The 23173-nt window shown below is 38.1% G+C and overlaps 1 protein-coding gene across 5 annotated transcripts in view; it reads right to left on the bottom strand.

Moving 5' to 3' along the window:
- The window catches only part of PTPN13 (protein tyrosine phosphatase, non-receptor type 13), a 117700-nt gene that overhangs the window by 34655 nt on the left and 59872 nt on the right, over positions 1-23173 (bottom strand). For 3 of the 5 annotated variants that reach the window (XM_027652793.1, XM_027652796.1, XM_027652795.1), the window contains exons 8-17: positions 15090-15185; positions 13342-13441; positions 7075-7294; positions 5540-5614; positions 5256-5430; positions 4338-4491; positions 4040-4178; positions 3466-3618; positions 2112-2294; positions 754-916 (exon numbers count right to left, since the gene is read on the bottom strand). In XM_027652793.1, the coding sequence (XP_027508594.1) occupies positions 754-916; positions 2112-2294; positions 3466-3618; positions 4040-4178; positions 4338-4491; positions 5256-5430; positions 5540-5614; positions 7075-7294; positions 13342-13441; positions 15090-15185 (1458 nt within the window). Of the gene's footprint in view, positions 1-753; positions 917-2111; positions 2295-3465; positions 3619-4039; positions 4179-4337; positions 4492-5255; positions 5431-5539; positions 5615-7074; positions 7295-9792; positions 9984-13341; positions 13442-15089; positions 15186-23173 lie in introns of those variants that run through there. The other 2 variants (XM_027652797.1, XM_027652798.1) reach the window with 2 other exon arrangements.

Raw genomic sequence — 23173 nt, 5'->3', positions numbered from 1 at the left:
GACAGATAAAAACGGAACAAAGAAAGAATGAGCAGACAGACTGACCAAAGCAGCACTTCCAGACCATGCTGAAGGCCAGCCAGCCAAGTGAGCTCTGCTCCAAACAGCGAAGAAATTAGTACAGTCTTTTTTTTTTCAATGATTACATTCTCCAGTTAATATTTTCTATCTAAAAAGAATGTCTTTACATTTTCTATTATACTCACAAATTACGAAGGAAGTGGCAATTACGAAGGACATAGTATCAATGTTGTTCCTTAGTAGGTCCACGAAACATTATGTGGAATAAAGACAGCTATACCCACAGCTTAGAGATGCAGCATCATGAAATGCTCCCAATTTTATCTGTCGTCCCATGATCACACCACTATATTCATAATTCCACACTATCAAACCAATTCCTCTCACATTAAGCAAAAGGTAAAAGTCCTTTTATCAAAATATCTTGATGTTATTTCTGAAAAAAAAGGCCATTAATCAAAGGGGAAAGTACTATTAGTGAGCTATTTCTAGATTCCTTTTAGTTTAGAGGAGCTGCTGTGTCAGCTTTGTTGTGTTCTCCCAATTCCTTTCCCAACTCCCCCTAAAATCTAAACAAACTTAGCTAGTAGAGTCTCTCCATGGTATAAACCCTCCAAATGTAGAGCTACACATATGTAGCACTCAGAATTACTGAAGTTAAGCTCAGCTTTTCTCCTTACAAAAATACATACAGATTGCTATTAAAGACTAACCCAGTATCACAGTCCTTACCAATGTCCTGAGTGTCTTGATTGCTCTGCCTGGTTCTCATCTGTAGCTGGAATTTATGCTGGGAAGAGCAGAGATGCAAAAGGTACTGGCAAGTCTTACTATTGTCAGTCTGAAAGGCATGCTTGATACCATCTGATGTGTTCTGCAAAGTTATTTTCTTCTTCTACGCAATGGAGAAAGAAAAAAGTTGAGAAAATTATTTCTTTTAGCCTACACACAATTTCGTATTTGTTTGTGCACAGTTACAGCATTCAAACTTTCCTGAAGCAAATGATGCACTGATGGGAGATAATTTTGTTAAAACAGGAGTCAAAAGTAATTTGAGATTTACAAAGTATCTCTTTAAAGCTACTTCTGGGCTAGCTGAGATGGTGCTTTATTATTATTTAATCCGTCTCTGTTACTGTTGGTGCTGAGTAGTGACAACCAGCACTATTACATGTTGCAGGATGGGGTTTTCAAAAGCCCCTGAAGAAGTCACATAGGGTGCTGCCACTCAAGAGAAAAAGAACTAGACACCCATTTAATTATGAAATCTATTCGTTAATGTTCCAGGTCTTGAATTTATCTTTTTAGTAATTTTTAAACTTCAGTTTCTCAATTCTAGTTAAAATCATATGAAATATGTTGAAATATGCTGTAGTTTTTCAATAAGGTATCAGGCATAGTTAGAAGTACTGTTTTCAATATCTATATAAAGGTAAGTATTTGAAGTTTAATGTCTCATTAAAAACTGACACATGATCACCAGATTATGATGCACTCAGTGAAGTTGGCTGGTATTGTCCAGATCAAGTGTCAGCCTCCATTATCCGTTATCATTTAACTTAACTACTCTTGGAAATATAACAACTTAAAAGCAACACAGGTATAACTCCTACTGAGTACTGGCTTTTTCCAGTACTCAGTCCTCTGAAGCAGGATTCTCAGTTTGGTGCTCCTTCACCATCCATGCCCCACACAGCAGCATGGGCAGATCACCCAGAAATGCAGTAAAGGGGCAAAGCTTCTCCCCAAGCTTAGAGTAGCCCTTGATCTATCCTTGAAATAGCTCTTTCTTTAGAAGGTAGGGAAGCCACATTTCACATCAATACAGATTTGTCAAAACACAGGTGCTAAACTCTCTTCTGAGGCTGGAATCTCAACAGCATGGAATGCAAGTTAATAGAAAGAAAAAATCTCTAAAACATCACAGCTCCCATTTCAATCCCATAATACAATAGCCACACAAAATGCAATCTGATTATGCTGTTAGAATGGCAGCCAAATTTGCAAAAATAACAAACACAAGGCTCACAGTAAAGGGAGACACAAATACAGATGCATAGACAGAGAGAGAGGAAAAGAGGCCAACTTACACTAAAGGATATTTTCTTTGTCTCTCTCCATGGGAAGCGTAGTACAGGTGTACGGGCACCATTGTGAACTTCAAAAATAACAACTCCTTTGCAGTACACTCCCAGAAGGATACCTGTTTGGGATCTCTTCTCAGGCAACACATGATGAAGGTGAACCCCATATTCTGTAAGCCTCTGACACAACTGTACAGATCAATGCAATGAAACTTCTATGAGTATGAAGTTAAGGCCAATACAAGTTTTCATACCTCTGTATAAATACTATACTTCTCTAAAAATATTTTCATGTATGTATATATATGTGTAGATTTCAGTAAACCAACTGTTATCAAGAAACTGTAACTAGCCAGATGCACTTGTTATTGACACATTTTTAAAACACAGAACTAAATTAACATTGCAGTTCTGTGATCACATTAAGGTATCCTAACTACCAAAAGATGCAGTTTCACTCACTTTGCACTCCCAGTCATTTGCTTCTGTTGTCTCTTCACTACTGGTGTAAGGGACTGATGTAATGAAATCAAAGGAGGGAATCTAACTGCTCCCCCCATCCCCAGTAAGGCTGGGTTTAGCTAGGATCAAGTCCCCTATTCTTGTTTCCTATGGTTAAGTTACAAGAACACTTCTGTGAAACGATGAACAGGCTTAGAAGGGGCCAAGTCAGCCAAGTGCCTCTTCACGTACTCAAAGAGACTGTGGAAGTACAGTGTGACTGTGGAATTTCAATGTAGTGGTTATTCAGTGTTTCAGCAGCAAACCTTCACCCACCAACTCATTTGCAGTCATTGTATCAAGGCAGAACCTAATTATTATCTCAAAAGCAACAGCAGCAAACACTGTAATTAGATTTCTCAATGGTCCTTTTAGAAAAACCTAAATGTATCTGTGATAATAGTTTTCCTATCACCTTACACAGTACCTACACAAGAAATTCTCCTTGGCAATGCTTCCATGAACACTATTATCTGTAAGAAAAGTTTTCATAATTTAAATATTTTTTCTCCTCTAAAGAAAGCACAAAAGATATGGGGAATGCAGGTTGTGCTGCCTCATAAACACAGCTTCCTTTAGAGTAAACACAAGAATAAACAGTTGCTTGTAGCTAGCATGAGCTAAAACATGAAGACTACTGATTGCAAAAAAGTGAGAGAACTTCCCATCTGTTACCATTTATTTTTTGCTTGTTATAATGTGTCTTTTGAAAAAAAAAAAATAAATCTTTTCAGCTTTCTTCCTTTCAGTGTTACTCAGACCCTGAGCTATTTCCTGGGCTTTGACTATCCATACACCTATATTCCAAACAGAAAATTCTTAAGTTACAGATTAAGGAAGTAAATTGCTGCCCACCTACCTTCAGAAATTCTAACTCAGTCTCTTTTTCAGATGCACCCACGTAAGCGCTGTGTAATTTTGGCAGCTCCTCCTTGATGTAGGACAGATCCAGCTTCTCCATCACTCTTGCGGGGACATAGTGTTCTAGTCTGAAATACGACATGCCATGGACCTACAACATGAAACATTTTTGTGATGGCACCTCCATATACTACCCTATGAGCACAAACAAAGCACAAACATTCATTTTGACAAAGAATTGTACATTACAAATCACAGGATCAAATGATTCTGAGTAATGGGAGGGAATCAGAATCTCAACCCCGACCCAGAGCTTAACTTCACATCGGTTTCTTCATATTCAAGCCTGACTCTACTTCCACTGAAAAGAAGGGGTTCAACACCCAGATGTTGAACTAAAGTCTGCAACAACCTGTGTTAGACTGAAAGAACACTTGCTCACAACAAAACCTGCCAACAGAACATCAGCTGAGCTTCCAGTCCAGCACAGAGTTGTGAAGCATGTGTGGCAGATCACAGTACTTTAATTAAGCAGCAAGATCACAATTTCAAAGGTGAAATGGATGATGTACCTCTGCCTGGTAGTCTCCATACTCAGCTTGGAGAGCTAGGGATGCTAATAACAAGGCTGTCTCATCATCACAGTGCATCCTGTCTTCTAGGATGTCCTTTCGCAGCTGTAGGTAATACTGGTGACAGGTCAGCGTATGCCTAGGACAGGTAAATAAAACAGAAACCATGAAAAAAACCCTCCCACTATTCTTGGCACTCTTCCTGTTACAGCAAATAGCAATAGTATTTGATTAATAGCCAGTTTCTGTCCATAAATTTAGGGCTCAAGGGGTTAAAAAAAAAATTTCATACACTCACTGTATCAGACTGACATCATCCACAAAAAACTTTATGCGAAAAAACAGAGTGAAGTTGACAGGAGGCTTGTTCTTTTTCTTTGGTTCTTCTTTCCATCCTTCTGGAGCTACTTTACTCAGCTTTATGTCAGGATCAACGAAGAAAAATTCATTGTCTGCCATGAATGTTAAAGGGAAGCACATTGGTAAAAACATTAAAACCAAGTATATTTTCCAGCTGGAGGATAAAGACCATATTTATAACTCTAAAATTGGATTTTGAACAGAAAGGTTTTCTCTTGACTAGCAATGACTTATAAGCACAATATGTATTATAGGGAATACTGAATAGGGGCAGAAGACATAATTTTAGAGTTATCCCAAAAACACCAATATGGAAAAAAAATATTATTACCTTCTATGATAATGGGAGCTAGGGGGTTTTTTTAAATGTACAAGTTCCTATCCCAGAGGAAATCCAAAATCTGTCAGTCCTTTTTTCCCTTACTATTTCTGTCCCATTTACATTTCTGCAAAATGTTTAAGAGTACCAGGAGCCTGCCATGGAGTAAGCTTGTGAGCTGCTAATGGTTTCTATGTCATGCCAATATTGTAAAGGCTACAGTTCTTCAACAGCCTGTGAGACAGGCCAACAAGAAATTTGGATTAGTTTTCCCAGAATGACCTTCTACCCAGTGGGGAAAAAGACTATTCAACTAATAGCAAAAACTAACAGCTCAGGAGCAACAGGGGCATCTCCCTTTGCATCACAAAAGGTTTGCCTCCACCACAGGCTGCAGCATTCCTAGGTTGTATTAACAGAACCCAAAGCCCTTTTGTGTCCTCTGAGGGAGGCAGTCTCTGCTCATCTTTTCTCAACACCATGTAGCTAATTCCTCTTATTCTGTACTTGTCAAATACATCAAATCATTATTCTTACCTCTTAAAGTAGCCAATCCAAAGAAATGATGCTCCACCAAGCCAATATGGGCAACAACCATATCAAAGACATCTTTACATATTGTTTTGGTATCACAGGTCAGCTCCAGCTTCTGCCCACTTAGAAGCATCACATTCACTTTTCTCCTGGTGTCATCGCTCTTTCCTTTCTTAGTCTGCATTTTGTGAAATAAAATCCCTCAACATTCACACTTGTGATAAAACCACATTTGTTGGTTTCACACACTTCCCCTGCCTCAGATGGCTGAACAGCCCCTTTCTTACCAAGATAGACTTCGGTAGATCCAAGGAGACGAATGGCTCAATCGTCATTTTCACAAACTCTGGGCCAAAGAAATTCTGCAAATCACAAATGAGTATAAATGAACACTGTTGCTGGAACAAGAGGCTGAGGCACAGTTAACTCCAAATGCAAAAGAGAAACTGAAGTTTGACATTAGAAAATTGCACTGAATTCCTTCATTGAAGTGCTAAGCCTAAATAACACAGTTTTGCCAGCATGAGTGCCAGACACCACTGGCAAGTTACAGTGACATTATTACACTGTATATTTTCCTTCCTTTGCCGGACAAAAAGCAAATGTAGTATTTGTCTTCCCTTAAAATACATGGGTTGTATACTGGGACCATCTGGGCTTATCTTGGTAAGGAACTGCCTGACAGCACTAAGATTTTCTGCACTGGTGACAATTCCAGCTTGACAAATTTCTGCCTATGACACACAAGTCTCATCTCTTGAAGACTGAAATGTTTCAGCCTAGTTCTATCTATCAAGTAGATATCCTGGCCAATTTCTGTCTGCCTGTAGACAAATAAATGTTCTAATAATTCACCCTATAAACTGCAGGAGTTCATCTGTCCAAACTGTTACAGGAAGTCCTCTACACAATACCCACTTCAATACCACAAGTGGCCCAAGATTCACCTTTTGAGGAAAAACCTTCATTGGCAACTGCCTACTACCTCCTCTGTACCAAATGCAAAACATTTGCACATAAACCTCTTAGGGTTGGGGACAGGGAGGGGAACCAACCTGGTTAATTAAAGCCCACATGAACTAACTCATCAGAATGCTATGGATTGGAGACATACAGGAGCTATTACCCTGTATTAGGGCAGCAAATCCCTGAGTCTTGTTTCAAGTTTTCTCATCCTTATTAAAAGAAAAAAAAAAAATCCAATTCACAGAAAGCAGCAGCAGAGGGCATCAAGCCATCATCTCTTTTACACATCAGACATTCTATTTACCCGTATACCTGTGTCTCCCTCTTTCTCTGTAATCTTATATTTGATTCACATGCAAAGACAGCTGGGAAAGAAAAGGGGAGCTTGCATGGGGATTCAGGGTGAACCTAAGGGTCAAATGAATCCTCTCTCTCTTTCTTTACCTTCCCAATTTGTTCATTTAATAACCTTTGATGCTGGTGGGACACATCCACATTCCACTAAGAGAAATGCAAATGAAGTGGCTGAAAACACCAGAGAATATAGGAGAAAATCTACACCTTACCTTTGTTAGGATGCTATATTGTTTAATTGATACAACTGTCAAGCCTTGTTGCCTGTTTTAGCATCTCTTGATACCACTTTAGGCTCTGCAGCCACTAATGCCACAAGATCTCAGAACTTCACCCTGTGAGAGTAGTCCTTTGCCATCAGGGCAACACAAACACCTAGTATTTAATTGCTGATGATTATTTATCACAGAACCCAGTTCATGAGTCCCACATACTAGAGTTTCAGTCAAGCCACTGCTCTGTTTTGATGAAAATAAGAGTTCACCTGAGATCAGGGCATTACCCTCAGTTTTCTTTGTGTCATGGCTGTTTCCAGGGCTATTTCTCTCAGTGGATCTCTGGTGATGTCGAGCACTGAGGATCTAATTGCATCTCCTGGGTAGAGGTTGGGTCGAGACTGCCTGAGAGCCATTCTAGCCTGCAGTTGCATCATTTCTTCTTCCTGACGCTTCAACATCACTTCTTGACTTATTAGTTTGCCTTCAAATGGTGCTTCATGTTGCCTATAGGACAGTCAGAGGGGATGACAGACATTAATAGGTATGCCTAAGACATTCTGCTGCTTTAAGCACATCCCCAAGTGGAAACATGGAACACAAAAACTAGTTATCAAACAGAACTTGGAACACATTTATTGAGCAGCCAGGAGGTTAGCCCTGTGCAGCAATCCATCAATACAGAAACTGAGCAAACATGCCAAGTTCCTAGAGCTGCCTGTCATTTATTCATATTAAAATAAAGGCTCGGCTGCAGTGGAAAAAATACTTGACACTACCAACCCAGTGAATCAGCACAAAACCAGTGAGCACACGGGAGGAAGAAAAATATCAATGCTTTAAAAACATCTTAATTTCTGTGTTCAAGCAGGGACTGTGAAAAAGACATGCTCAAAAATATATTGTTAAAGAAATAAACTGAAATGATAGCGTCCTTTATATTGCTCCAAATACTTTCTATGTTTGCATGGGCCTGCTATTTATTCCCTGATTTCTCCTAAGCAGAAGTATAGCCTGAAATATTTACATAAATATTTCATATGTATTAACATTCTACAGACTTAATTATTCTAAATATCATCCTCTAATGTTTTCATCATCTTATTTTGCTTAAAATAGTTCCTTTTCTTTTAAATTCCCAAGAACAGCCTGATTGATACACAGTCACCACAAAGACTAATTTAGAGTCTAAATTAATAATCTGAAGGAAAAGACAAGAAAAAAGCTAACAAAAACTGCATCAGTATTCCAGAAAAAGACAGCATTCTATCCTCAACTTCTTTTCTCAACAGGTATGGATCCCAAACATCCTATCAGTTTTATTCTCTGTGGAAGGGAAGAATTTCATGTCCCATTTTGGGTGAACAAAAGCCATTTTTTTATTTGAAAAATGAAAAAGGTGGTTAAGAAATGGGAAGAACAGCGAAATCCAAGCAATTCTAAGCTCAGTGTTTACCATACATCTAAACTGAGTAATGAAAAACATGAAAAAGCAAAGAAAATGTTTAGAAGCCTGCATATCATTTTATTTAAGTTGAGAAATACAGATAAATTTAGAGTAAGTCCTGCAGTGATACCGATATACAGTCCTTTATAGTAAGGCAATCTACAGACTTAAAGACATTCCATTTATATATACCTAGTTTTCAGAAGAACCTAAAGATATGACTGATGAATGAGAAATCAGTTAATAAACCTGTCCAGACAGTACAGTTTTCTATGCTTGGTGGATATGATTTCAAATTTTATTTTCATCTTGTTACAAAGTTACTAATGAATACCAGTATTACGAACAGTGCACCACCTTCTCTTTAGTTTTTTTAATACTCAGGTGTCATTGGTTAGCATATAAAATCCACATTAAAATAAGAAATGTACAAGAAGAGAATGATGCTTAAATGAAATTTCAAATGAAATTTCAGGGAAGACACAAAGTAATTAAAGAAATATGTATTAATGTAAGCCCATTATTCTTTCCATTGTGCAGGGTTTTCACAGCATTGTTTCCCTTCTCCCTCCTCTGTTTCTTTCTACAACAGACTTAATCACGTGCACCCAAAAGGACAAAGTAATGAGAAAAGGTCTCAGACCTGCTAAGACGTGCACATGCTTAGCTTTTCACCAAGAAGAAACTTATTAGGATTGACATATATGGGAATACTGACAATGAACCAAGTTAAATACACCCACAAGAGCCCTTCAGATCAAGGTCTAAGGATGGGCTCTGAAATAAAACAAAAACAAACACTTTCTGAACATAAATATCTATGAATTATCAAAGACTATAAGAAAACTACAGACATGCTGCAACTGGCACTATCTGAAAACACTTGCTACTGTGAAAACACCTACTGCAGAAAAAGAATCCTGCCTTTTTAATAAAATACAGCTCTGTGCAATAGAGGCAATGAAAAGTTTTTGTCCTTAGGTTGCTTTCATCATCTTTGTTGACAGGTGTTAGTTTCTCTGAAAATTGGAGTGGGTGTGGGGGTGTCCGTGGAGGAAGCTCAAAAACCTAATGGTTTAAAATTCTTCCTAACTTAGCACTATCACCAACCATAAATCTGCATCCTTCAGCATCCTAGGTAAGCAAAATTTACTCTGGCTTGGTCAGACTGCCAGTTTTCTATGGGGGGGTTACAGCACAATTCACTCTTTAGATGCCAAGACAAGGAATGCATCTCTGCTATAGAAGAGGAAATACTGTTGACATATATGGGTAGAGCTCTTTCGTGAAGTTCAGAATATGCAAGTACTGTTACTCCAACAACAACAACAAAAAAGTCTAAATTACATTCCTAGTAGATAACATCATAAGAGTGTGTTTTGTGCAGTGCTTCATCAGACAAGTACTTGGCTGCTACTCTGTATTTTCAGCAGTGTCTGACTGTAAATGAGAACCTCACAGTTACTTATTAACCTGAAGATGGTAGGGGAGCAGTCACCTGGAAGGCTGATGCCTTTAAAAAAGGAAAGAGAATTAAGTCTTCCCCTAGTGTACTTACCAAGAAATTAGCAGGTATTGGATCAGAGAAGGAAGTTGGAAGAAGGGAAGCAGGTAGGTATTCTCTAATGATTAGTGCAGTGGAAAGGTCAGGAATGGACTGAGAAAGACGGATGTCTTTTGGTAAGGTAGGAAGGATATGAAAATGAAGTCTACTGGAAGGAAAAGGCAACAGAAGGAAGAGATCCATGTCAGCTGCTGCTCCTAGAGAGAAAAAGGAAGAAACAGTAAAGGAAGAAAAGAAAACAAAAGAAAAAAAAAAGGAAAAAAAAAAGGAAAAAAATAAGGAATACAGGAAGCAAAGAGGAAACAAGAGACAAGCCATTGCCACAAGGAATGCATTCCAAGAAGTTTAAAGGATAACAACAGTCACAGACCACGAGAAGGGTTTCAGTATACTCTGGCTGTACTACTGAACATCTATGGCTTCTGTTAATTTAAGAACAGGTCACCTCTCCCAAACAGCACAAGTTGCTCTGGCTGATAACTGAACAGCCTCACTGCTCTCTTTTTTTTTTAAAGATTCCCTCAAATACAAATCCCCCTATTTGATTTACAACTGAATTTCATAAGGATAATTCCGTGGATAATTACGCAGACTGACTAAGAACATATCACAGGATCAGAAAAATTAGTATGTACTGAAGTACAGATGATATCTCTCTAACACAGAGTAAAACACTGAAACATGCTCCAAAGTGCTGAAGGAATTTAAGAAACAGATTAAGTTGCATATACTTCCCCAAATCTTGGAATTATATGACCAGCCAAAGCATGTAAACTCTGAGAATCTGCTCCTTGGAACTACTTGTTATCACTAGTTTTACTTTGAGAGCCGAGGGGGTTTAAGTTATAAAAACCACAGTCTGTTGCAACACAGGGCATTTTAAAGTAGCAACATGCAAAGTTCTGGATAAAAATATTAAGTTACTTTCTTAGAAATCCCCTGTTTAGCTAACTACCCTATTGGATTGCATTCCTTTTACACTTGTTAGCACTGGAAAGTTTTAATAGTTGCTGTAATAAGACAGATAGAGCACACTGTTTTCTCATCAGACCACATAATTAATAGGTATTATATAACTATTACTATAGGACTGAATTCTGCTTTGGTTGCTTTTCTGTTTCTGAACAGGTCTACAAAAAAGGCTAGTAAAATCAAGCCTTCGCCCTCACTTTTTTGGATATACATACTACTCTAGTACTTAGATCATTAAAAAACTTATTCACCTTATGAAAACGGGGAAACAGTTATCAAAATCAGTAAAGAACTATCTGTGGTACTGTACCATGACATTTCTGTGCGAGTACAGAGTGGTATCTTTTAGCACAAGCACAGAGAAAAGGACAAACAGAAACAGGAGATTCAAAAAAATACTAAGCTTTACAATAAGACTGTATAGTTACATAAACGTAAAATTAATTCTATTACTAAACACAACAGGTAAGTCTATGCTACCGTTGCAAATCAAAATTTTCCTTCTAGATTTCACATGTATACAAATTATGTCCATTAAATGTATCAGTCTCAACATAGTAATAAAAAATAATGTGAAATGAACCATGAGAAACCATGTATTGTTTTACCTTGGCATTTTCACTCGCATAATAGGTCCAATTCATTTACAGCAATGACTCATTTACAATGTGACTCATTTACATACCACATACTACTTTCTGCTTCTGAAACATTTTGTAAATAGAAACAAAAGTTCTCTATCAGCATCCGCAAATTACTGCTGTTTTATTTTGAAGCACAGCTACAGTGCTGAATGGGCAATTTCCTGGGTTCAAGGCAAAGCAGAATGAAGGTTGACTTGTGAGTTTTCATCAAAAGGGAATAAGTTATGAAAGCTATATGCTCATTCTGTACACACAGTAGTAACAGTCTGCCTTGTCATTTTAGAGTGGTGCTAAGACAGCATAAAACATCAAGTAGAAATTTACAGTTCTTGAACAGGGTTACATAGGTTATAAACCAGTATCCCACCCCCTTGAAAGTCTGCCCTAAAAGTACACATATTAACCAAAATCCTCTCATGTGAAAGTAGGATGGATTTCTAAGACTGCTTGGACACTGCAGATTAACATATATGGCGTTACACGGATAGATACCATATTCCTGACAACAAACCAGTATGGACTCAGTTAAGCAATGTCTAAATACTTCTTCCCTGCAAGAAATGCCAATATGCACATTTCTAGATTACTTTGCATTTCTCAGGCAAAGTGCAAGTAGTAAGAAAACCAATAAGCATAAACCAATGCATCAGATAACTTAAAGCTGTAGGATTTCCAAGTAACTGTTCCCTTGTTCACCTGCAGTGAGATACAGTTCATTTGAGATCCTGCCTTACTCAGATCCACTTATGGCACACAATACAGTGCAAGAAGTAGACACTCATTTACTTTCATCTCCATGTTTAAGGCATGGCTCTAAGCCCCATTCACTGCACATCACCCTATGTGTTAAATGAATGTGGAGGATACATTCGCCAGTCTTGCCATATCACCCAACACAGCTCCAATCTTCAGACATCTCCAGGTTTCTTTAATAACATAGAGCAGCATTCCCCTCCAACTCATGCCAAAAATATCCTAATATCAAGCACAGCAGCAATCTTTCTCTTGGTCTACAGCATACAAAGCAAAAAGCTGCCCCTTGTTGTAATGTGATGAAGACGGGAAGAAAGAAATGCATCTTTATTTTTTTTTTCCTTACTACAAAAATAACTTGCATCATCTTGATATAATATTCCAAGGTGATTCGGTATCTTGCAGGGACCAAAAGAAAATTTTCCATCTAAAGGTCAATGTCAATAAAAATTCTCAAAGCTTTAGAATAAAACCACTCTTAACATGTAACAGGTATGGTAAGATATGCTTCTGCTGTAAAAAGGTACTGTATTAAGGTGATGTTCAAAGCAGAACCTACTTTTTAAAGCTGTATAGATGAACAGCACTTAAAAAAACAACCCTCAAAAGATGTAATATTTGAATACACAGCATAGCAAAGTAATTTTCAAAAAGCATAAACTACTACTGAATTGGCCTGCCTAATCATTGCTGAGGTATTAAAAAAAATAATTCAAACACAAAAACATAAACTAAGAGTTCTTTAGAATATTTCAAAGAAATAAACATTATCATTTCCTTATTAAATGAAAGAAATGCAAGTTAATCTGTATTAATATCAATACTTTCTAAAAATTTATTTTAGAAAAGTACAATAAAAAAAAAAATCAAATATTTCCAAGCAGACCGTAGCCCCTGTTCTTCTGACAGATATAACAATTTGATAAAAGTTCAACCCAATCTCCAATAAATACGGGAACTGAATCTGGACTCCTAACTTACCTCTACATCACAGTGCATCATGACTTTTACTTCAGAATGCAATATATAGTTCTATTTTCATGCCAGTACAAAGTGCCATTTTTTTAACCTTAAGCAGCAGCTGGGATGGAAGTGAAAAACTTTACTTGCAGATTTAGAATACATTCTTTGATAAAGACAGAGCACTTTGAGACATATTGTTTTCACAGTTTACCTTGCTCTCTGAGAATTCGCTTGACTTGATGTGGAGATATCATCAGCACCTGATAACACACCACTGGCATCATCTCTCTTGAAGCCTTCATTTCTTCTCACTAACAAACCAAAAGACAAATTAATACCTGACTGACAACAAAGTACACAGAGTAATCCCATCTAAAAATCAAGGACTTTTCAGTCATGTGAGATTACTTAGAAGGAATCAAATTCACGTGTTCTGCACAATGGCATTACAATATCAAACAAACCAGTATTATGAAGTTGATTTCAGTTTTCAAAGCTATCTTACAGTTTTCCCCCAACAAAGATAGCTGATGGTCCTTTGAAGAAGAATACTAATGAAGGCCTAAAAGAAATCACAACTAAAAAACCCCACACCCAATTGCATAGACACCTTCCCAAGGTAACACATTTCCTCGTCGGCCATGAGTTGAGACACATACATGGCAGAGACATCATAAGAAACCACTCCAGAACAGAAAGAGAGCAGCTAATTCATTATGCATCCAGTTCACATGAAGGGAGGTAAGAAACCAGTCGCTGAACTCCTGATTTTTATCCCTGGAATCTCACTCTTCACCATAATTTATATTAAAAAAAAATTCTTTTTTTTTATTTTGGCAATATACTAACCTGTGATTCTCTTTGTAATAGTCACCTTCTTTACTGGCATATCTTCCTGTAGCAGCACCTGAGATGTTACACTTAGAGCTTGACTTTGCAAACTACTGCTCTCATACTGTACCCCCAATAAACAGAGCTGGCAGGAGAGCTCTTGCAGAACACATTACAGCCACATTGACTTCGAAATAGGTCTTTTTGACAGTCATTTCACTGACTTCAGAAATACTACTACTGGTAGCCAGAAAGTAGTTTTATCTTGCCTGTAAAACCTAGGAGTTGTTGACTTGGGACTGGAACACCTAAGCAGTCTGTTCTAAATGGTGAGCAATGCTTCTGGCTCAGTAAGCAGAAGGACAGACAATCACAAAGAAGGTTGAGAGAGCAGTGAGTACAGGGAGGCCAGGCTGGCATTCTGTACCTACAGAATACATACAGTGTAGCTATACTCTAGCTGCCTTATCTATTGTTTTCTTTACTAATTTTTCACAAAATGATTTGCCTCCATTACTTATAATGATTCACCAAGATGGTTTTTCCTGCCATATATCAGAGAACAACCCTTTGCACCATTTACTGCTTTTCCAAGCCACTGATTTAATAGAAATTACTTAAATTTATCATACTAGCAGCCTGTACTATGTAGTCCTTTTGCATTACACTGAAATCCTTGGCATATAAACTATCAACAACTTAACCCTCACAGCAAAACTCACTGATATAAAAATAATTAAACCATGTATGTCCCAAAGCTTTTGAAATTTACTGTTATTGTACACTAACAACTTGATCGTTTTTGTGCCTCTGAAGACAGCATGCAGTTTAAAAAAACCACTCTAGTAAAAAGTTAACAATTTCCAGCTTTTCCTACCAAGTTCCCTCCCAGAGTGCTAAATGTCAAAGTAATTTCTGAACAGACTGACAATTATGCTGATCTGTACACCATGGTGTAATTACATCATCTTACAACTTTGTATCAGTGGTAATTATCGAGCCTCCTACTAAAGACGGAACTTGATACTTTTGGGGTCTTTTTCATCTTGAACTTTATTGTTTAGGTTTTTTTGTTTGTCTGTTTGGTTTGGTGGGGGTTTTTTTCCCTTTTTTAAACATAGGTCTTACCTTGCCTGAAATCTGGTTCCGAAGAAATAACAGATGGACTTTCACTTGAAGTACTATAAACGTCGCTGTGATAAGATTTGTACCTTCTCAAAGGCTCTGAAAGTTTAAATCAGGGTATCAGAAATGCAAAAATCAAACACAAATGAACGTTTGAAATTTTTAAAAATATTTTCAAAACATGTTAAAATGCCTATCTGTGGTCATGGAGTCTAAAAGCAAACACTACTGTACAGTTCCATCCTGTTCCTGTAGTCTGAGGGTTCTGTGGTCTGCCAGGCCCCTCTTGGCTATCCTAACAGAGTCACCTCCTCTGAACTTCTCTCTTGTCATCACTTCGAAGTTAAAACTAATGTTTTAAAAAACCCAACAAAACCCAAGACAAAAACTGATCCCTCCTGCAAACAAAATTGATATAAACACTTGACGTGCACCTCCCGTGTGTAAAGCAACTACCATAACTTGATGCCTGGTTTCTTCATGATGTAAAAAAGAAAAATATCCACACAGACAAAGCAGGCACTGGAAAATTAATATTCAGCTCATCTTTGACATCCACAAAATATGATTAACAATCAATTAGTAAATGCCTAGAGGATATTTAATTAACCAGAACAGCTAAATTGATGTGATGAGAAATCAATACAGCAGTCTCACTTCCTACACTCAGGGGATTATTAAAATAACATACTGGAGCACAGGATTCCACAGAAGGGGGTATGTACTTGACATTTGCAACAACCTCCCAGAACTTTGGCACAAGCCAACAAACAAGCAAAAAAATGTGCATAAAAGCAGAACACAAAGCAATCTTCAGAATACCAATGCTTCACTGTCAAAGTCAGAGAAAACTTCTGGTGTCTTTCTCTGTTGAAGGCTGCTTCTGCTCTGACTACAGTTCATGTTTTTGAAAACAAAAGTGATGATAAAGAGAAAAACACATGTAACTGCTGTGAAAACAAGTATGAGTCACTATAGCAAGGAACATACAATGCAAGAACACAAAATGGGGAATACATGAGGTATGTCTGGAGGCTGCAAAAAGGAATTGGAAGTTCCAACTTCCCACATCCAGAAAACAAAACGCCTGGTGAAAAATTCTGAGAGAACAATAAACCTGCAGCATAACTTGTGTTAGGTCAGAGAACAAGTTAGTCAACAATACTACTCATTTAGACTTCATACAGAACCAGGGAAAATTTCAAATAGGAAAAAAGCATTAAAAGATATAAGATAATGCAGTAGAACAAGACTGAAGACTCGTTCATGTTCCCTTTGGACTATCTGTTTTCAAAACATTCCTTCTCAACAGCCAGGATCAGCTCACTTGAGCTGTGCAGGGATTCTTTAAGAAAACTGGGAAAAGCAAGCAAAGTTGCCAACGAACCCATGAAGCCAACAGCTCCCACCAGCCCACCCCAGTTGCACAGTTTAGCAGCATAAAAGCCAATTAACATTTCACATTACTCTCAGAAATGAGCAATATGGTTTGCATATATGCAAACTAATCTACAGCAAGATGAAGAGAATTCACTGGTGGAGGGGTGTGGGAGCGCTGAGGTTGCTTCAATCTTTCACAATGTCTACTTTCAGCATTCTGGATTTTACAACAAAGAAATCTACCCCCAGTCTAGCAATTACTTGCCTAACAAGGGAAATAAAAACCAAATTCAGTGAGTAGCTTTTGGAGATTTATTTTTAAACTGCTCCCAGCCCTTTAAGTGAGGCATCAATCCAAACACGATACTGGGGCTACAATACCAAAACATTTAACTAGAACCAGATCTCTTGTTTCCCAGTAGTTTTATTAGCTGTAGGTTTTTCAAGTCTGCTGAACTGACTTTGAAGCAAGATGATGGAAAGGGAACAATAAAATATGACATGAGACTTTAAACAGATTTATTTTTTTCCACTTAGTCAGCAGCCTAGGCTTCTCAAATTGCACAGAAATTATGGCTACATTCTGGTTCTCCAAGACATTAAAATTTTTTGGGAAAAAAAAAAAAGTAATGTGGTAAAACAGAAATAGGCAGTTAAAACATGAGACAAGTGTTTGTACATGGTGGTGTGATACGTGACTCTGCAGGGTGTTCGACTTCCCCTGACTCCCTGTTAGCAGGAGCTGGTGTCCTGCTGTAGGCCAAGGCGCAAGTCCATGAGCCAAGAAACATAAAGTAAGATTTCCAATCACTGTTTATCTCACTGTTTTCACAGACCTCCACTGAAGTCCCAGCTAGGCTCAAACCTATTATCCCAGCATTCACAAGGAGAGGACCACCCTCCTGTCTTGTCACATCCTTCTCCCTAACCAGGACCATACAACTTAACTCAGTAATGCAAGCAAGGTATTCTTCTCCTCTGCTGGAGGTATTGTACAACCTTTCCATGCAGGGCTGCACTGATGACTATCAAGCAAAGTTTACAGGCAATTTGGAAGCTACATCCTGAAATTCCATGTAAATGCTCTAGATTTTTCTTCACTTTGCTCAGTGTAGAGAAAATATATTCAGATGTGAACTGTTTGCTGCTGGGGCATCTTCTCTTTGGTAACTGCCTTCCGGTTTTTTGCTGGTCTATGTCTATGTACACCTCCTACACATCCCCCCAACACTGTACTTCCTCTTAACCAAACAATCTTTTCTAGGGCATGAACAGAATATGCACTGCAGACCTGCAAATATTCAATTAAAATGTAAATATTGAGACTATTTTATCTATAATGCTCACAAAGTTACCCAAATAATTTATGCTCTCTCGTCTCCTCCAGCAAGTTCTCCTCAATTCTAACATATTATATTAGGATTTAACTTCAAAGAAGGCACTTGGATCACATCCAAGCTAAACTTCTAATTAAGAACGGGCTTTTTCAGAAGTTACAATTCTGGGATCAAATTAAAGTTAAGCTTTTGATACAGAATTTTCAAAAATGAGGACAAACTTCTAACCTGTCTGGCTGGGAAGAAGCTGCAAGACAATACCAACAAAAGCTGAAGATGACAATAAAACAACTTATCTCCCATATTTACAATTTTTCCTGGGAATTTTGAATGGCCTTGGTTTGTTGTCTTGGTTTCTTGTTTGTTTGGGTTTCCTTCAATTTCTGGTGACTGAAGAGAGACTTCAGAATTGATTTAACTTCCATAAACATCAAACACATTGTAGCAAAAACAATTCTATCAGTTACCCTTCTTAACACCTCAGTATTTAGATTACAGTCTCTTACCGTACTTTGAACCATTTCATACTTCAGTGGAAAATGAAACCTGAGTTTAAGCACGCTTTAAGAGTCTGTAACTCAAATAAATATATCAAACTTGTACTAATAATCTAAGTTAACACGTGGTAGCACCACAATGGAAAGGTAAATGAAGCATTACAACTTGAAGAATCTGTTTCTGTGCTGCTTAGTGCTGCAGTGGTGTTTTTATTCAAACTCCCTATCAAAAGCAGCACAGCACAACCCTACAGGCACCTCACGCAGCACAAAGTAACAAAACACAGTATTTACGCAAGGCGAGACATGCAAGCCCAGACAAGTAATTTACAGAAAGCCTCACCTCAGCCAACTTCAACAGAAATCAGAGAACTACATTTAGCTTGGAATTTCATTATCCCAAACACAAGTCACATTAGATACCCAGGTTTTCAAATACACATCATTACAGAATTATTACTGGCTGCACAGAGAAGGTGGAAGAATTAAACCGACAGTTTCGTGACAGGGAGGGAGCTCTTGTGTGCCCTTTGAGGTTCACTGGTGGGTGTCTCTATTACAGGAGAGTGTACTATAATACCATTTAAAACACATTAACTATCCTTTAGGAGATGCTGGGACTTGCTTCTTTCCCAAGAGTTTAATCAATTTTCCTTTTCCTTTCCTCTTATCATTTAAGAAAACTTGAATTACGCAAGGCAACATAGGTTTAACAGGAAGAACATAAGAGATCCAGATCAAATCCCTGGTAAGGATTCACATCCAACAACTGCCAAAGGAAACAGATCCATTAAGCCTCTCAGGGGAGCATTTAACCTCCGAGGTTTCCACCACCCATGTTCTAAATGAAAAAGCTGTATTCCACACGCAGCCCAAGTCACCAGCCATCCAGGCAAATCCCCAGGGAGCCTAATGGACATCTGATGCAGAGGGTCAAGCAGGATCTAATCTATAGAGAGAAATGTAGCCTTGTAAAACTGCAGAAAACATACATCTCTAGTGCTAGGCTGAAAAGGAAAACAACAAGATTAACCACAACAACTCCAGGGTTTGGAAAGAACTCAGGGTCCTGCCCTCAGAAAGACACCCTTCTTTTCTGGATCTGGATCATGCCACCTAGGATAAGGTATGTAAATGAACACAGGCACAGACTGAGAGTTCGTACCATAAAGTTGTTTGCCTGTTTTAATTTAAATGTTTTATCCAATTGAGAATGTAATGTGTTGACTAAAAATTGATAATCCCAGACTGTGTGAGCTGCTTCAAGCTTGATAGATGAGATAAAATGGATGCCATTCTGCTGTGCAATTATAGAATTGTCAGAGCTGTTTTACTACCTGATGTTAAGCTATATAATTCAGAACAAAATAATAGTGGCTGATGCCAGAGTACTTATATTTTAGAGAAATCCCACAAACGTCTTTCTTTTTCCCTGAAAAGCCAATTGCTGTAGCCCCAGTAAAATTAACAACTGAAGTTTTCCAACTGAAATAGTACCAGCCCATTATCCTAACTTTCAGATTCCTTAGTATGATTTCTGAATACTGTTCAACCTGAACCTTATCTTTACCAGGCATACCAACCACATGAGAATCCATTGTGCCACCACTGAATTTAAATCATACTGCAGCACAATGATCCTGAGACATGTGCAAACTGCACCTTCCTTTGCTTTCACATGCAAACAGATGTACCATTGAGGATGACTCCCGTGGCCCACACATGAACTGAGTTCATTCAATTCAAGACAAAAAAGAAGGTATGCACACTTCATTGAATTTACAGTGGTAAGTTTATAAAGCTGCTACTCCTTTTTTTGCCCTAAATCCAGTCTCCCATTTAACCCGCTTCTTCAGAGGCTCCCAAATTCAAATCTCTGGGGCTTAATTTGCTGCAATAAATTTGCTACCAACTGCTGCCTGATTACCTGTAGAAATTTTTCCTTGTTCAAAGACGCAACTTCAAACTAAGAGAGCTTTTCAAACCCAGGCATTTAGAGTATCCTTAGCTGTAACTTTCCCAGCTAAACACAGGCTGTCATAATATGGGAGTTTTATAAATGGGGTTCAGATGAGTCCTCAAGGTAGCTAATGAAAACAGTTTTGTAAGAAAAACACACAGAAGACTTAGGAGGCAGAGACCCACCTCTAGAAAAATGGAATATTACTGCCTCTTCTTCCTGACTGTATGAACTGAGAGCAATAAGTGGACAAAAAAACCCAAAACCTGAGGACTTAATAATTTCAGTGGGAAAAAAATAAAGGTAAAAAGAGGAATAAACACAACTTGAGGCTCTAGAATTCACCTGGTTCCCAACTGCAAAAACATTTAACAAAGGCTTGAGAATATTACCAAACCACCCCCACACCTGGATTCAGCATTCCAGAGATTCAGCAAGATCAGCTTTTTTGGTATCCTGAAATCTTTTTCCACCCTGACTGCTATTTCAACCCACAGCCAACTACATTACTGGTCTCCTAACTGGTTCTGTGCTCGTGTATCCCACCAGGACACAGGCAATGTCTTGCTACCTTGTGCATCTCATTTACAACATCCTCATAAACAAATCTGAATTAAAAAAAAAAAAGACACTAATTCACTCAAATAACACATAAACCCATTCACTTTGAATTATGCATACACTCAAAACAAGCGTAGAGGGAGCTGCCTAAGCAAAAGGAGAGATACAAGGTCACCATACAAGGCCTTACTATTGTGCCATTTGGAGGTAGGTCTGAGATAAACAAGGAATCAGTTTTGTGGGTGAGAAGGCAAAGAAAGCTGGAGTAAGGGAGAATAGATGACACTCTCACACTCTTGAGGGACAAGGCAGGCTTGTAAAATGAAAACGGTAGAATGTTATTTTCTCTCTGAAACAGGACACTATCAGCTGGTGCCAAGCAACAATTCCCAAGTTTCAAAAGAACAACAAAAACAAAATCTGCTCTCCTGGTAAGGTAAGCTGCTTGGGTTTAACACTTAACAATTTAACAACTCTAAATAATTCTGTCTAATCTCACAAAACCTCCATAACAAAACAAGAGTGAACAAAACAGCGCAGATGCAGAACTTACTCCCCCATCTCCTGGCAAGATTAACACATACTTTTGGAGTCTGTTAGTGATCAGAATTGTCTATACCTGAAATCAAATAGCAAGCTTTCCCTTGCCTCTATCTGCCTAAGTAGCACTCTAATCATAAACAATCATCTTCAACAGACAAGAGATAAACAACCTCAAGCCTGAAACTGTACAGCAGATTAATACAAAACAGCAAGTTCAAGAGCAAGGCAGTTGCAATGACACCGTCTTTGGAAGGCTTGTGAGGCTAAATCTGAGATGTTCTGACAGCAGATTATAGTGCACTTCAGATGGTCTGCAGCTCACTACAAAGTACTACAGCACAGCTGTAATTAAAGCTCTGTCATTCTTTCCACTATAAACTCTGCTTTTTCATGAGTTTATAATTTGGATTGTAAAAATCTGTTCTGAGTGAAAGCTTGGCAAACCAGAGCCTGTGCATAAGAACATTTTCTTTTTCCAAGGCAGTCAGCTCCTTAAGGTTTTACGAATAACAAAAAAGTTTGCCAGCTTAACCCAAAATAAGTTAAAGAAAAATAAGCCACATGTCACTTTAATTCCTTTGTAGTTTGAGGGAAGTTTTATCTGGCCAAGTTCAACCCACAGAGAGTCACTTCACAATCCAAAACAGAAAAACAACGTACGGCCAAAAGCAGAGGCTTAATACAATTTACACAGGTTTAACTGTGACCTAGACCTGGGCTCAAGTGAACTGGAAATATCTCCAGACCTATGGAAAAGAACGCTGATTGTGTCCTTTCTACTACAGCCAACCATAAATAACCCTGTTTACCATGACTCCTTGCTCATTCCTCCCCCTCCAAACTGAATTGAACCCTCACTCCAAACTATGTGGTCTTACAAAATAACTTATTCTCCTTCTCTGTTTTTCCTTTCCGTACCCCTTGTTTGAGGTCATGCTGTAGACACAGAGAAAGAACAGTATTTGCTGTCATTTTCTGTGGACTTCTTTCCACTGCTTCTGTTGATGCCCCCCTTCTGCTATGTGACCACCAGCTGTAGGTAGTAGGATACTCTTGCATCAAGCACTGTCCAAGAAACTACCTTTATCAAGATAGTTGACATATTTTACACCACAGCTTTCCATATAGTTGCTCATATCTCTCAGCTAGGCTGGGTTTATGTTAGAAGAGCAATTCCACACATGCTCGACACTGTCTGACACGTGGAAATATCTTTCTACCTACGAAGTGCTTCAAAACTGCATACAACAGCAATGCACAAAAACACTCAAGACTGTATTGTTCATTTCTTTGACAGATGAAACTAGTAAAAGACTCTTTGTGAAAGATCTCAAGGGACTTGTCTGTTGTAAAGAAAATGTGGAATAAGGAATGGTAAAACACGGAACAAACAAAGGAAAATGAAAGGGAAAGAAGTCTTAACAGACTAACAGACTTTATGTATTAAGACTTTCATGAATCTGCTCACTAAGGCAGAACAAATACTTCCAGTCAGGTTTCTCAAACCCTACAAAACATAAGAGCAACTAACTTCCATGTGAAAAAGCATTCGTCATCCATCTTACTAAAATACTCCTTTAAATTGCCTCTCATTAAAAGTTCACATTCGCAACCAGGTTCTGGTCCCAGACTTTTCTTTAAATAGTTAACTGACCAAAACCATCCCGAAAATGGAGAGCCTAAAATAAAATCGTAAAGCATGCACTCCTAACTTCAATTCAAGAGTAAAACACATGTACCTTCCTTGAAAGTAGAAAACTCTGAAACCCAGCTATCTGCTACAACAGTATCTTTGTTTTTTTCTATCAA

Source organism: Corapipo altera, unplaced genomic scaffold, assembly GCF_003945725.1.
Source record: "Corapipo altera isolate COAL_440 unplaced genomic scaffold, ASM394572v1 69, whole genome shotgun sequence".
Taxonomy (NCBI): Eukaryota; Metazoa; Chordata; class Aves; order Passeriformes; family Pipridae; genus Corapipo; species Corapipo altera.
The sequence above is the reverse complement of the archived record's forward strand: the minus strand, read 5'-3'. Positions and strand labels throughout refer to the sequence as shown.